This window comes from Dasypus novemcinctus, chromosome 3, assembly GCF_030445035.2.
Source record: "Dasypus novemcinctus isolate mDasNov1 chromosome 3, mDasNov1.1.hap2, whole genome shotgun sequence".
NCBI classification, from domain to species: domain Eukaryota; kingdom Metazoa; phylum Chordata; class Mammalia; order Cingulata; family Dasypodidae; genus Dasypus; species Dasypus novemcinctus.
The window spans coordinates 167736694-167753462 of NC_080675.1; the positions used below are offsets into that span (position 1 = coordinate 167736694).

Below are 16769 nucleotides of genomic sequence, written 5' to 3' on the forward strand. Positions count from 1 at the left end.
CATTAAAAAATAAATAAAGACAAAAAAAGAAGAAAAACAAAACAAAATAAAAAATAAAACAAAAAAGTAACTTATCGATGGAAGCTTCCTCAAACCTGGACAAATTAAAATGTAACAAACCAAGTGTTTCACTTTGGAGATTTATCAAGCATTTCACTATGAAGAAGATGATCTTGGGAAAGTTTAAAGGCATCTGAAGAGGAAAGTTTTGGTGGAAGTAGAATTGTTTCCTGGACAGCTCCTACTACAGTACAGTCACCGAGAGACTACTGTGGTGAAGCCTGACATTTGCCTTTGGTTCAGCCAAAGTTTAGACTCCAGGCTAGGGTTGTAATGGAATCTCCTTTAGCAGAAACTCCTGGCTGACACCAACATTCTAGATGAGGTGACATCCTTTTTCTTTAAACTTCCAGCAATCTGCAACCATCCTGGAGAAGGCTGGCTGGCCAATGGTGGGGGCTTTTAGTCCTTGTCCAAGAGAACCCATTGCCACCAAGAAGGGATGGCGAGAGGGCAGATTTCATATAGGCAAAACTACCATTTGAATTCCTTACACTTCTCTTAAATCACTAGAACTTGAATCCATGGAACCTCAAAAGCTAAGAATTAACCCACTTTACATCTCTTTCCATTTCACTGTAAGTGTTCTCTCCCAGGAGACCAGGTTTAATTTGAATAGGGAAAAAGAATTGAGATAAATACAAGGATTTCATGCTCTCTCTCTCTTGCTCTTTCCTGTGACTGGGAAGGATAAAATAGAATTTGCATAGGTTAAATGTGCCTGTTATATGACTTCAGAGTACTTAATAGTGCAATAGAAAACCTGAAAATTAGGAAGGCTCTGGCAAATGAGACTCCCACCCTTGGCTCTCAGTGACAACAGTTACTCTGGAGGTGAGACTCAAGACTTGACTTGTGCTCTCTCCACACTGTTTGAGGTGAAAAACCTGGAGACAGCGAGGCACTAGATATGTGTTTCCACTTGCCTTTACATTCCTGAATGTGTATATGCAGCATGTATTTATGTATCAGATATGATTGCTGGTGAAACTCTGTCCCACGTTGCAATTGGTTGTCCCTGGCTCATTTCATTTTAATTGGCTATTCCATTGCAGCGAGGTGTACTTGACTAGCACCTATTGTTCTCCTAGGTGTAAACTGAATGTGCATTTACAGTGGACTAACATGACTTTAAGGATAAATTCAGGAAGAGAAAAAAAGGTAGAGGCTATATGACTTACATGTTTTCTGAGCTAACATCTGCTTTTTCTTTTTCTTTATTTTTAAGGAAGATTTAGCTTACATAAATGTTACATCACAAATATAGGGGACTCCCATATACCCCCCTCCTACTTTTCCACATTAACAACTTATTTCATTTGTGTGGTACATTTGTGTATACCATCTGCTTCTTTATATTCTAATCACCAGAGTGTTAGCTTTTGGAAAAATTGTAGAACTGTAGAGAATCTGGAGAAAGTAGACCCAGATAGGTATCAAGATCCAGGTGAGGACACAAAGTGAAGATGCCCCTTTTGAAGTTTCTGTTTCGGTAATCACAAAGGAAATAGTTTGCATTAAAGGGATTCTGCAAAGATGCACAGTATGATCACTTGGGGACTTAAATCATTATGGTGTATATTCCTTTCCCTAGAATGACCAAGTCTTCAGATTGCCATGGTGGAAGAAGAAGAGTCATGGGAAATGTCCTTCAGTGAGTGGCTTACTTCACTCAACATAGGTTCTGAGGGGAGGAGAAGGGAAGAATAGAATTGATGGAACATAGGGCATTTTTAGGACATTAGAATTGTTCTGCATAGTTTGCAATAACAGATACAGACCATTTTAAATTTCGTCAAGACCTAAAAAGCATGCAAAATGTAAATTATAATGGAAACCATTCACCATGGTTAGTAGCAGTGTTACTAACATTAATTGTAACAAATGTACCATCCATATGTTAAATGTTATTAATAGGGGAAAGTGGAAAATGGGGACAGTGTTGGGTAGATGAGAATCCCCTTTATTTTCTATGTGACTATTCTGTAACCTAAAGCTTCTTTAAAGGTAAAATGAAAGAAAATGAGACACAAAGGGAATATATAGAAGAAATTGTCACTGTGCATACAAGATAATAGATCTTACAGTGATGAAAAACACAATGTATAAATTTTTTTTATTTCAAATTTTAAAAATTTGTATTTTATTTGTTTAAAATTATTATTATTTTATTTTCTTATTAATTTTGTTTTTGTTTTTGTTTGCTTCATTTTTGGAGAGGTTTTGGATCACAGAAGGGTCATAACTGTGTCAGCGGAGGATCACGAGTATGGGGTGTCAGTGACGGGAAGATGTGTAAGGAAGGGTGCATCCACGGCATGCCTTTAAAACATATGAATATGTTCAAGTGTTCATATTGGTGGGTGGAGACCAATGCAATAACTGAAAGGATAATGAATTCCCATCCTGGGAAGTCCTGCTACATTCTCTAACAGAATGGCAAAAATCCTCTGAGTCCTAGTGAAGGAAGACAGACCATTATGCCAGGCCCTTGATAGTAATGATTGTACTTGTGAAATTGAAACTTAGTCTAGCATTATATATTGCCTAAGACTTAACTTCTGAAAGCCTCATTGTTGCTTAAATGTGAACTCTCTCTAAGCCAAACTCAGCATACAAACACAGTACCTTCCCCCGGCGTGGGACTTTACTCTTAGGGATGAACCTCCCTGGCTCTGGGGAATTATTACCAAGCACCAACTCAATGTATCTAGAAAAAACCTTGACCAAAAGGGGGAAATATTAGATACAAATAAGTTTTTATGGCTAAGAGATTTCAAAGAATCAGGAGGTCATTCCAGAGGTTACACTTATGAATGTCTCAGCAGGATCTCATTGACTGCCACAGTAAATAATGCCTCAAACAGTGGAATTCCTGAGGGCTCTAGAGACATCTAGACACTATAAGCAGGGCAGACAATCTCAGGAATTCAGCACCCTGTCAGTGGGCCTTACTTTGAATTTATGCTCCATAGTGTAGCAGAGTTAGATTCATTTATAGTTTTCCTACACATGCTCTTCTGCCTCTTTTCTTTGAACCTATAATTAGCACTATACTTGTTAAATATATGTCCCAGAGACTTAAATCTTCGGTCTGTTTGTGTGCCAGTTGAGCCCTGAATCTCAGCAAAGTTGCAACACCACTCTTTAGTTCATTGGACTCATTCAGGACAGTTAACAAGTTGATGATAATGGACAACACACATCCCAAGGAACAGAGAGTATCTACAACTGCAAGCAAGATAGTTCCATCCATCTACCCATGGCATGTAAGCCCCCTCTCAATATGAAGCAGAGTGGGCATCACCATCCCAAAATCCTCAAGTCTGGGAAATGAACAATGGAATAAATTAGACTCATTATTTTACTATAGACTTACTATTATTTAGCAATGAAAGAACCCTTATCATTGATAGAAAGGCTGTGGCCACCAGGGGTTCTAAGAGGAGGGAGAGGGAAGAATAGGTGTAACATGGGGGCATTTTCGGGATGTTGGAATTGACCTGCATGATATTGCAATGATAGATATAAGCCATTATACATTTTGTCATAACCTATAAAATTTTGTGGGGCAAAATATAATGTAAACTATAGTCCATGGTTAGTAGCAATGCTTCAATATGTGTTCTCAATTGTAACAAATGTACCACACTAATGAAAGATGTTGTCAATGAGGGAAAGTGTGGGAGGAGGAGGGGATAGAACTTATGAGAATCCCCTATTATTTTTAATGTAATCTTTATGTAATCTAAATCTTTTAAAATTAAGAAAAAATGCATGGAAAATTTCAAGGCACAACAGGTAAAAGATAGCTGGTATTATAAATGTTCAAAGATGGAATTATATCTTTTGGTGTCCGGGTGCATTTTGCATTATAATGCATCCTTGATGATAACATTTCTCAGGAAAGCCTGCAGAGCTGTCTCAGAATCAACAGGCTAGTCTAGGAAGTAACTGGCAGTATGTGGGGAAAATATTGCTTGGAATGTACTTCTGGGTACAATTTACTTTAATGTTGTTCTCTGAAGTATCAAAATAGGTTCATCTTTGAAAAAGAAAAAGGTAGGTTCTCTCTTGAGCTTTAAGAAGAAGGTGAACCATAAGTTGGGGTGACAAGTGTATTCCTTTGGGGAAAAGGTATTTTATCTTACAAAGCAAAAGGGCTTTGCAACTGTACAGATCTGGGTTCAAACCTAGTATCTGCCACTTACTAACCTTGTGACCGTTGGCAAATTATTTAATTTCTCAGTTTTTGTTTCTTCATCCACTCAATGGAGAGTTGCAACCATAACATACATGTTAAGGGTTTAGTTGGAACTCGGTATAGAGTTTACCAATAAATCCATTTGGAAGATTGAGGAGAAAGGCACCTTGTCCTATGTGATAGGCGGAAGGCAGGGGTGGGTAGAACCCTAATTCTGGTAATAAGGTATATGTCTGAAATAGGGTCTTAGGAAAAACAGAATTATTTATATGTCCTTTTTTTTCTAGATCAATGACTATATCGTCTTTGTTTTCAGACAAAGAGAGACCCATGGCATATATGCCACCAATGGGGACAGATGGGCCAGCCTAGAAGTTGCTAATTTTGGCTCATTCCCTGGCAGGAAGCTCCCTTGATGTTTCTCTGTGGTCTAGATTCATTCACAGTGTTGCTAGTGAAGAGTATTTTGCCAGTATATAACACATGAGGTTTATGGCATCTAGACCCTTAACGACTGTTCCTCCACTTCTCTCACTCTCCTCTCTCCTCCTCCCTCTCTAGAAATCATTACCGCCGGACAGCAGCTGCTGTGGGAGGAGCATCTGGGAGTTGTTACTATACCCTCACGTTTGCTGTGACCTTCCCACACAATGAGGATGCCTGCTACCTGGCCTACCACTATCCCTACACCTACACAACCCTCATGGTAAATTCCTCTTTCCTCCAGCACAACCTGAGGGGTTTCCTGAGAATATCCAAGAGACAATAACATCCTGGAGGGGAACCACTGCCTTCCGAAGGGAGCCCAATTCTGTTATCGCTGTCTTGGTGGCACTGTATTTGCCCCAACTCCTTCCCTGGATTAAGCAGGAGGCTGAGGTCATGACCTACAATATTCTCAAGTCCCTTGTGGCATATGGTTGCTCCTCCTCTGCAGATTGAATGTGGGACATTTCCCAGTGGCTTTGTCTTTGAAAGGTCTCCAAGGTAAACATGAAGTAGTTTGCAGTGAGATTATCAAGTTGAAATGGGATAAACCATACAAGTAAGCTCAGGTGCAAATACAAAAGAGATCAGTTCATTGAAAGGAGTCAAGCAGAAGGCAGAAAGTCAAAGCTGGGAAATTTTGCCTGAATCTATGTGCAAGGAAATGCTTCAGATTTTCTAGTGTTTTCTGTGGTCATGATCCAGAGTGGGCAAGGAGAGTAGAAGAATAAAACATTGCATCTGCAAATGGGGCCCATGATCCCTTTAAGAGTGGAGTATAACAGAGGTCAGTGTAGATTTGGAAGTTCTGTTTAAGTTCTTGTAAAAGGATCTTTAGAAAATTTTGAGCAAACTGACTGCTTAAATTTTGCAGTTTTCCATCATGTGAAAAAGTTAGGAAACTATCCCTTTCCGCTGGCGATTTCATGGCTTTGCTGAGGATTAGTGAACTACAGTATATTTTATAGAGTATTTTCATCTTCTGTGTTAATGCAAAGTGTTATTAGCATATTTATAATAATATCTTGTGTGACTTAGCCTGAAGGATGGCCCTTTTAATTTTAAGTCTGTGATAAGAAGTCGGAGAAGATAACAACCAAAAACACCTTTCCCTTCAATAGGAATGTTAGGTATAAATGAAAATGTTCCTCTATCAAGGAGACATATCTTAAACCACTTGGTTAACTGCTTCATGGAAGTGCTTCTGTCCTTCTCTCCATATGGTGTCTTGTCTAAAGAGAGAATTTTACTGTTTTCCAGATTGCAAAAGATACACAACTAGTCTTATTTGTGTATCACACTTAGAGATCTCAAAAAGTAATGCAAGAAAAGTGCATCACAAGCTAGACTGTAGTAAGCCATGTTTCTTATAAAACCTGTTTGTTGCCTTTAGGGACACAGAATAGGCAAGATTTATGATCCCCCTCAACAGCCATTTTTATTGTCTCATCTGTTAACAAGGCATGTAAAGTAACTGGGAAAGGGGATTCCCTTTTTTATGTTGTCTTTTCCTTTGGAGGACTGGGCTACAGATCCAGGACATTATTCTTTTCACTTGTTAAAAGATCTTGGACCCTGAGGTTCTTGATGTCAGTTAGCATAAAATTTGAGAATGCAAAGGAATTTGGGAAATTGTCTAATTCAGTCCAATCATTTATAGATGAGAAAACTGAGGCCTAGAAATTCCTCATCCACTCGTGGCCAGGTAGGGACAGGACACAGGCCTTTGGCATCTATTCCTGTGGTCTCTCTAGTTCACTATAGAAGAAGTGTAGAAGAAATTTAGAAAAAAAATCATGCTTGCTACCCATACAATAGCAATGAAGTCCACTTTTATAAGTATGTGTACCTGTCAAGTTATGTGATTATATGCACAGACATCTCTGATGATTCAGTTCAAGTTAGATTTTTATCTTTAACTCTAAGACAGTGCTGTGGAGGTGGTTTAACTGAAGGATGACGTTTCCAAACATCACGGCTGGAATCTTATCCCATGACTCCCTGCTGGCTTCTTGCTAGGTGTATGACAAGCTGGTTCAAATTCTGAAACCCCTCCAGCCAGACTTTGACTGCACCTGGCTGCTTACCATGCCTTTGGGATCCGCTTACTTTCTTGGGATCTTGTTAGACCACTGTACAAGTCTAGAGTTTACAGTTGACAAACAGCTCAGGAGTCACCAGATCCTTAGGAGGATAATTTAATCTTGAGGGTGGTCAAAACATAATACCCATAGGCTCTCAGTTACTTGGAATCTTGGAAAGGGAGAAAGAGGCCTTACTAATTGATGCTTATTGGCTTGTTACTTAGACTATTGACTGTGGATCTCTTCTCACCAGGGAAGTTTGAGGAGAGTGAATGAGAAAGAGAGATAGGAAAAGAGATGCTTTTTCATTTTTTCCTAAATGGATAGAATAGGACAAGAAAGACAATCTATTTGTCACTTGAAAGCAAAACATATATATATAGCACTAGGTTTCATTCAGTATACTTAATTTTGGATTTTGCATTTCTAATAACTCATGGTCTTTGTCTCTCCAGCTTTAAGACAATAATTGAGTCTCTGATTTCTTCCTCTAATCATGAACAGAATGTATACATTCTGTAATGCACACACAAGTCATTTTTATTTTTGGACATGTTCTAAGGAGAAATGGTGTTTCTTCCAGCAGATCAGTGATAAATTAAAGGTGAATGGTACCCTAAGGGCAGAATTAATTGTATGTTACTTAGGGGTTATGATGAGCAGTGGAAAATACACTTCCATGTGGAATTCACAATTTGCAGATCTCTTATAATATGGTTCTTGTTCAGTAATTATAGGCATTCTTATAGCAAAGGATATGTATGTTGGATATTTTTCAACACGAATACAATTTTTCAACCTTTAACTTTTTACTGTTCTATTATAATAACGAGTTAGTATTTGTTTTTTCAAATTGATATGTTCCAGATGCTTGCCAGGAACTATGCTGGACAATTACCTGTATTAGAGCTAAAAGAAAGAAATATAACATAACTGCAATTCTGAACAAGCAAAGAGAGTTATATTTTAATCAATCATATCATAATAAAATAATTACAATTGTTAAAGCGCTGTTAGCACTACTTGTTAAATTTTTGGGATTCTGTTTTCAGTTGTCCCTAGGTAGCCAGTCCCTTTTGGTGGGTATTTTAGGGGAAAGGAAATGGCATCTCACTGAGAACTTATAACTGTATAAGAGACAAGAAAAGTGATCATAGGTAGGATTCTATCTGGGAGAATGCATGACTCTTAAAGGGTAGAGCAGGGTTTCTTAAGAGTCACATACACCCACTGTGGTAGATGTTATCGCCTTTGTGTTCAGAGATGGGAAATGGAGTACAGCCTAGGAAGAAGAAGGGAGTGAGAACGAGAGTGAGAGACAAGAGAAATAGAGTCCTACAGGTATGATAGCTTATAAAGGGCTCAACATAAATAAAGAGTTAAAAAAGCATCAGATGGGAAATGCTGACTTACCTGTAGTGGATCAAAGGTGTGGTGAGCAAGTCATAAATCAATATTGTCAGGTAATCAATAGAGAACTATCCTTGTATGGGTCCAAAAAAAGGGCAGGCACCAAGAAAGAGTCCTAAAGTAGAGAAGACAAGCACAAAAGACCATTCTGTAGGACCTGGGATGGGCATGAATGGTGAACTCAACCACAAAGTTTCCTGAATTCCAGCATCTTGAGCAGCATGCAAGAACATAAGCTTCGGAGTCAGACATGCCAAGATTTGAGAGTTTCCTTGCTGTGCATTCTTGGGAAAGCTACTTAACTTCTCTCGGCCTTAGTTTTCTCATCTGGAAGACTGGAAACATAAAAGGAGTTACAACATGGGATTCCATGAAGATTACTTGACTTGTTGCCTATAAAGTATTAGCCAAGTGTCTACATCTGGTTAGCAAAAATTAGATGGTAACCATTAGTGTATTCTTTTATTATGATGATTTGTGATCATTTTTCCTGTTGGATTGTTTAGAAGATACCTCTTCCATAGTTAATACTGAAATCAAATTTGTGCAAGAAAAAATCCAAATAAGGACCAAAAAAAGAATAAATACAAAGGCTACTGATTGATTTTCTTAGGGTGGTTGATTACGATTATTTTTTACTATCTTTTCCAAATTATCTGTAATACAACTTCGTTTATTTTTAATGGAAAAAATGATATTAAAAGCATCTTTTGTTTATAATTGGCAAATCTGTGAGCAGAAACCTAGAGACTCATTATTTCTCTCATTCTTAAAGTATGTCCCTTTGACTTAGGGAGAGTGGTGCTGGCAGACTGGGGACAGTTTGAAAGCGCTCATTAGAACATGTTTGCAGCATGTTCTGAAGCTTTTATTTAGCTTAAAGGTGTCATTTTTTTTTCTTCTCTTGTGATGAGAAGGCTTTGACTCTCTGATGAGTGTATTTAAGTGACAGCAGAGAACTAGGCAGTACACAAATAAAATAGGCCATCTCCTTAGGGGTGGGCTTTTTTCTAAATTAGGGGGACAGAAAGTACAGCAGTTTAGGTGATAACAATAAGAAATGAGTGATTTTTGAGTGCCTAGTGCTTCTCACTTTATCAGTAGCCATCAGCAGGGTAACCTGCTGAGACAAGGTAAGTCTTTTATGGAATTTTAAGGGAGTAGTTGAAAAAGGGGAGGGAGACAGAAGACTCCCATAGAGAGCCACAGGAAGAGGCTGTAGGCTAAGGTTATCAGCCTGATAGCTTTCACAGATAGATTTGCTTTAAAGAAGTTAACCCCTCTGGGGGTTTCTGGAATTGCCTGGAACTCAAAGAAATCCACCCGTGTGGCTTCTGCAGGGCTGTAATTACAGTCAGTTGGCACATGCATTGAGAAGCCCTTCTTTTCTCACCAAAGATCCCCAAAATATCCAATTAGACATAGCCTTTCTAGACCTGAGATGGAAGCATTCACCTAAAGTTCATTTTCCAGAGAACAATATAAAGTCATCGTAGGGGAAAGAGGTCCAACAGAAGTTTATAATTGGTTTACTTCTGGAAATCTTCTGTATGACTGGCTCCAGACTAATCAAGAGTGGAGGATGGATTGCACATTTAGCGATGTGTACAACGGGAAAGAGAATTTCACCGAGGGCAGCAGGAAGACAGCTGTGTGAATAATTGCAGTTTATAGAAAATGACCTTAAGCTAAAAGATAGTAAGCATTTGCTGAGTGGTAATATTATTAGTCATAAGAAAAAAAACCTTGATAATAAAAAATTAACAGAGAACTCAGAGGAAAAAAGCTTAAATTTTGCTTCCTACCCATTCCCTGCCAGGGAACCGGTTAAGGCAGCCCTGTTTGGAAGGGCACAGAGACGTTCTTTTGAACTTTTTCTCTCCTAGCTAATGGTGCTTAATGACTTCTCTAGATAAACCTGCCTCAAAACCTGTTTCCTCATATCAAATTTATAATATCTAAATTTTATTATTTGGTCAGGTTTGGCTTCCAGCACGTAAGAGCTACGCCCCATTTGTAATGTCAAGGAGTGAAGGTCACTGCACTTTGGGCGAAGGCTTCATTCCAAACTTTCGGTATTGAGTAGGGAAGGTGTTGAAACTGGAAAGGAGCTAGGGATGGGGACTACTTGAGAAGTTAACTTATAAAAACATTGTGAAAGGGTCTGTCTCTGAATCAGCCTTGTTTAGGTTTGGTGTGGGACATTTTTGGCACCTAAACATAAATAATGCCATGCAGTTGAGAAAATAGACTACGGATTTTGACAGCTGAGTGGGGTCTAGCTCTTGCTGGAATTCATGTCAAAGCAGGACCCAGGGATGGAGGGAATAGGAGGTGGGGTAGGGGAGAGAAATAAGGAAGCTTGTCTCCACAACAGAGTGTGAAACCAATAGCTTAGATCCAGAAGTAAAAGCTTGTAGTGAAATTCAGCAAAGTGTTTCCCAAAGCATATGCTACAGCACTCCAGTCTCAGGAGGAAAAAGGGTTTAAATGGGTATATGAATTCAGGAAGCATGATGTGCTAGTTGTTCTTCTAAGACTTCATAATGCCTGTTGGTAAAGAATCTGCGAAACAGCAATGGAAATGTTTTCACTTTATTTAGCTCACTGCTTTCCAAGTGCTTTTGACTGAAAGTCCACCCCCTACCCTCTCCCCCACTCCCTTACGCCCACTTCCTTACCCACACCCTAACACCTGCTAACATTTTGCAGAACACACTTTGGGAATTGCTGCCACCAAGGTTAGAGTCTTGATAGTAATTGTGAGACAGGGTCCACGTCGTCTGGATTTCTGTAGTAAACAATATGGAGAGAAGTTTTGCTCTCAGGCATTTATGAATGGCATAAAGCAATTTGTTCACCACGACTGAGAGTATAATCTATTTGCTGTATATGAAATCCAGCACTATACACAGCCTTTTAACCAAGGTGCTGGAATTTCCCTTTACCAGGATGGTTTGGAAACAGGGTTGACATTCTTATGGGAGCATTTCCATTTTTATTCTGTGCTGTCTTTCCTGGGATACCCAGATGTCATGTATTAGGCTTCTAATTAAAATATTTTTAAAAATATATATTCTTTCAAAAATTTATTGAAGTATATCACTCAAACATAATCATACATAAACAATAAGTGTATAGTAATAGTTGGGAACATACAAAACAAACATCATAACACCATACAGGGCTCTTATAAGTCACCCAGCCAAAAATACCTTGATTGTTGTTAAACATTTTTAACTAATGATTAAAAATCATCCTCAAAATGTTACTAATAACCAAAGTATCTTACATTTGTTGTATTTTCCCCCCAACCAACCCTATTATTATTTTTTATATAATTTATACATAAATATACATAAACAATAAGTGTATAGTAAAAGTTGTGAACGTACAAAGCAAACATGCCTAATATCATACTGTGGCCCCATGTATCAGCCCACCACCAATACCTTGAATTGTTGTGAGATATTTACAGATTTTGAAAGAATATGTCAAGATTTTACTACTAACCGTATCTTACATTTGATATATTTCCCCCCAACCCTCTCTATTATTTTTTTAAAATATATTTTCATTACAGAAGTTGTGAACTTACAAAACAATCATGCATATGTACAGAATTCCCATATAACACCCCTCTATCAACATACCACACCATGGTGGAACATTTGTTACAGATTATGAGATATTATCATCAGACTATTATCACTAACTATGGTCCATAGCATATATTTGGCACACTTTTTCCATACTCCTCCATTATTAACACAGTACATCTTTGGCATAGATGCATGAATATTACAGTATTGCTATTAATCACAGTCCATAGGTCACTCCAGTTGTAATGTTCCCATGCTTCTTCACATTCACACCACCCTGCAATAGTGATATACATCTATCTGTTCTAGCTCACAAAGGACACTTGCATCTGTACTATCAACAATTCTCATCCACCTCTTGGTTTACTGTGTTATTCAGTCTCTAGATTGTTCTCTAGATTTCTTTCAATTAATGTTTACATCTCTAGACTACCCTTTCCAGTCACACTCCCATTTATAAATAATATGTTACCATCAATGCTATACATTTTCACACTTTTATAGTAAAGTTAATTAAAACTTCTACATACATTAAACATCAGTAGTCCATCTCAGTCCTCCTCTTATCTCCTTAAAGAATCCACCACCTACCACCAGGTCTTAAAGATGTTTTCCTACATTTTCTTCTAGAGGCTTTATGGTTCTTGCTTTTATATTTAGGTTTTGATCCATTTTGAGTTAATTTTTGTGTAAGGTGTGAAATAGGTGACCTCTTTCTTTCTTTTGACTATGGATATCCAGTTCCCTGAGTACCATTTATGGAATGAACTGTTCTGTCTGATCTGGGTGGGTTTGACAGGCTTGTCAAAAATCACTTGACTATAGATGTGAGGGTCTATTTTTGAGTTCTTGATTCCATTCCATTGGTTGATCTGTCTGTCTTAATGCCAGTACCATGCTGTTTTATCACTGTAGCTAGGTAATATGATTTAAAATCCAGAAGTGAGAGTCCTCCAACTTCACTTTTCCTTTTTAAGATGGTTTGGTTATTTGGGCCCACTTACCCTTCCAAATAAATTTGATAATCATGTTTTCCATTTATTTTTAAAATGCTGGTGGAATTTTTCATCAGCGTTGCACTGAAGCTGTATATCTATTTGAGTAGAATTGACATCTTAATGATATTTAGTCTTCTAATCCATGAGCAAGGAATGTTCTTCCAATTATTTAGGTCTTTTAAAATTTCTTTTAACAATGCATTGTAGTTTTCTGAATACAAGTGCTTTACATTGTTGGTTAAGTTTATTCCTAAATATTTGATTCTTTTAGTTGCTATTGTAAATGGAATTTTTCCCCCTGACTTCCTCCTCAGATTGCACATTTTCACCACTCTTTTGAGACTTTTAGTTATTTTTACTGAACTAATCTTCATTTCTAGACTCTTTTCCAAGCGCTCTCTCTTGTCTTTTCTTTTCAGACTGTATCACATCCTTTGTATAAGCTGCAAAGCCAGTCTCTTGGTTACAAACTCTGTCAGTTTCTGTTTATCTGTGAATACTCTAAACTTGCCCTTATTTTTGAAAGACAATCTTGCTGGATTCAAGATTCTTGGCTCAAAGTTTTTCTCTTGCAGTATCTCAAATATAACATACCACTGTATTCTTGCCTCCATGGTTTCTGATGGGAGATTGGCACTTAATCTTATTGGGTGTCCCTTATATCTTATGCATTGTTTTTCTCTTGCTGCTCTCAGAATTCTCTGTCTTTGGCATTTGCCATTCTGATTATTATGTGTCTACAAGTTAGTCTATTTGAATTTATTCAAATGGGAGTACATTGGGCTTCTTGGACATGGAAATCTATGTCTTTCAATAGGGTTGGAAATTTTCTTCCATTATTTCTTCGAATATTCCTTCTGCCCCTTTCCTTATCTTCTCCTTCTGGGACAGCAATGACATGTATGTTTGCATGAGTCTTGTTTAGTTCCCTGAGACCTTGTTCAATTTTTTCCATTCTTTTATTCATCTGTTCTTTTTTATGTTTCCTTTCAGAGGAAACATTCAAGCTCACCAATCCTTTCTTCTTCCTCCTCAAACCTGCTGTTATATGACTCCAGTGTATTAATTTCATTTATTACACCTTTCATTCTTGTAAGATCTGCTATTTTTCTATGTGTGATTTCAGATTCTTCTTTGTGCTTTATCCAGTGTCTTCTTAATATCCTTAATCTCTTTAGCCATCTCATTGAATTTATTAAGGAGATTTGTTTGAATATCTATGATTAGTTGTCTCAACTCCTTTATGTGATCTGAAGGTTTATCTTTTTCCTTTAACTGGGCCATATCTTTCTATTTCTGATATGGATTGCAGTTTTTTGTTGGTGTAGCAGTTTGATATAACCGATGAATTCCAAAAGGAAATATTAGCTTATGTTTGTAATCTGATCTCTACCTGGGCATGATTGGGTGAGTTATCATTCGGGTGTGGAGTCCCCACCCAGTCCCCGCCTCTTGGTGGGTGGAGGCTTACAGATGAAAGGCATGGCAAAGGACAGAGTTGGAGCTTTTGATGCAGAGGGTTTCTGATGTTGGAGTTTTGATGTTGGAGTTTGATGCTGAAGCCTTAAGCTGGAGCTCTGGGAAGTAAGCCCACAGAGGGAAAAGAAGCCAGGCCCAGAAAGAGAGGAATGCTGTGCACAGGAAAAAGCAAGCCCTGGGAAGAAAGGAACCTTGAAGCCAAAGTAAAGCAAGCCCCAGGAACATAGCAACCCAGGAAGCCTGAAACCTCGTAGATGTCGGCAGCCATCTTGCTCCAAACAGGCTTTGGTGAGGGATGTAACTTATGCTTTATGGCCTGGTATCTGTAAGCTCCTGCCCCAAATAAGTACCCTTTATAAAAACCAACCAATTTCTGGTATTATGCATCAGCACCCCTTTGGCTGACTAATACAGTTGGTGTCTTGGCATCTGGCTTACTAGATGCATTTATTCTGGGTACAGTTTCTCTCTTTAGTTTGGGGCTTTCTTGCCCTTTATCTCTTGCTGTTGTGTAGTAGGAGCCGAGGATGTAGTTGGCGCTATAAGATGTGAGGATAAAGCTGCCCAGGGACTGATGAAGCTTCTCCCAAGTTTCTCCTTTGCTGGGGGTGGGGACAGACCCACAGCAGTGTGTAATAATCCATGCCGTGCAGGCCTAGACTGTAGTTACCCAGAGAGAGTGATGAAGCTTCACGTCCCTTCCTCCCCTGACTGGGCAGGGATGAAGCTGCAGGTGTAGGCAGTAGTCTAGGTCATGTGGGTCCAAAATGATCACAGTTGTCTGGCTGACTTGTGACTATTCAGTCTGTGTCAGCCGAATGTACCTGGAGAGGCTGGTGCAGGTTCCTCCAGCTTCCTCCTTGCCAGAGGTAGGGCTGAAGCCTAGACTAGGGTTGCAGTCCAGTCTGGGTGAAAGAAGCAGGTTCCTGCTGTCACTATGATTTTCAGTCTGCTCTACTTCCCCTCATGCCAGGGACAGAATCAAAATGGTGGTTAAGGGCCTCTTTCCAACATGTACAGGTTTAAGCTTTAGCTGTTCTTAGGGTTATACTTCAGTCAGCCAGATTGACTAATTAGTAGCTGAAGTTGGTGGTCAACTGTCTCTCCCTCCCCTGTTTTTGGGAAATGGAACTTCCAACTCCAACCACAAAATAGCTCCTGGCACATAGCTTGTGCTGCCAGAGTAGGATGATCACTAGCCTTCTGGAGTGGCCTTTATTTTACCAAAGAGTGTGTGGCACAGGCCCCCTAGCTTCCTTCCTGCTGAAGGTGGGGCTGAGGTTTAGGCTAGAACTGCAATCTGATCTGGATGGAAAGAAGCCGGTCCCTACCAGCACTGTGATTTTCAGTCCACCCTGCTTCCCCTCATGCCAGCTGCGGAGTTAAGATGGTGGATTTTGGCCTCTTTCTGACTTGGACAGGCTCAAACTTCAGCTGTTCTAAGGATTATACTTTAGCCCACTGAATTTACTTACCAGTAGCTGAATTTGGTGCCCAACCGTCTCTTTCTACCCTGTTTTTGGGAGGTGGAACTTCCAATTCCAGCCACAGAATAGCCCCTGAGGTGGTTCGCGTCACCAGTTGAGGATGGGCACCGGCCTCCGTGATGTTAAAGGCTCAACTCATGAATCTCCTGGCAGATGGGCAATCTCCTCCTTCCATTCCTTCAAGGATGTTGCACCATGCTCTTCTGGTCTGGAGCCCCTAAGCAGGTGCTTTAGATAGCTCTGGATGATTACTAACTGCCCTGTACCGTGAGTTGACTCTAGGAGCTTCTCACTCTGCCACCATCTTGCTGGTTGACTCTCTAATTATAATGTTTTAATATCAATTTTGTTTTGAACCCAAGAATTTCTTAGGTGAGCTTCTTTGAGGTAGATTTTCTTAATTCCCTAATGGTTGTTTTATTTTAGTTATTTGTAAAACCATTTTCATTTAAATCTAATTTCATTTAATTGTTTTCAGAGAATGTGGTTTGTATAATTTCTACTTTTTTCATGAAAATTTAGTGATATTTTATACCTATATCTGATTAATTTTTGTTTTAGATGCATGGATATTTGAGGGAAAAAAAGAGGAAGTTCTTTGTAAAGGCAAAGTTTGACATATATCTCCAAAAAGCAATATTGTTCAAATGTTCTATATCATTATTTTTTTCCACACGATTTATCCAAGACTGAGTGGCTGTCTTGAAGTCTCCCACTCCTAGTACGATTATTTTTTTCTCCTTCTGCTACTTTTGCATTACATATTTCAATCCCATGTTATTTGATTTTTAAGATTTATGAGTTTTCTGTGTTCACTGTGAATTGTGCCCTTTGTCAAAATAAAATAAGATTTTAAAATTCCATTTAATGCATTTGGTCTTGAATATGACTTTGTCATATATTACTATTGCCATGCCTGCTTTGATTTATGTCTGCTTATCCTTTTAGTTTCAATATTT

At 38.7% G+C, this 16769-nt stretch overlaps 1 protein-coding gene across 1 annotated transcript in view; it reads left to right on the plus strand.

Annotated features, from left to right (window-relative positions):
- The window catches only part of AGBL1 (AGBL carboxypeptidase 1), a 957838-nt gene that overhangs the window by 251207 nt on the left and 689862 nt on the right, over window positions 1-16769 (plus strand). The window contains 1 exon segment of the mRNA XM_071212624.1: window positions 4826-4970. Within this exon segment, the coding sequence (XP_071068725.1) occupies window positions 4826-4970 (145 nt within the window).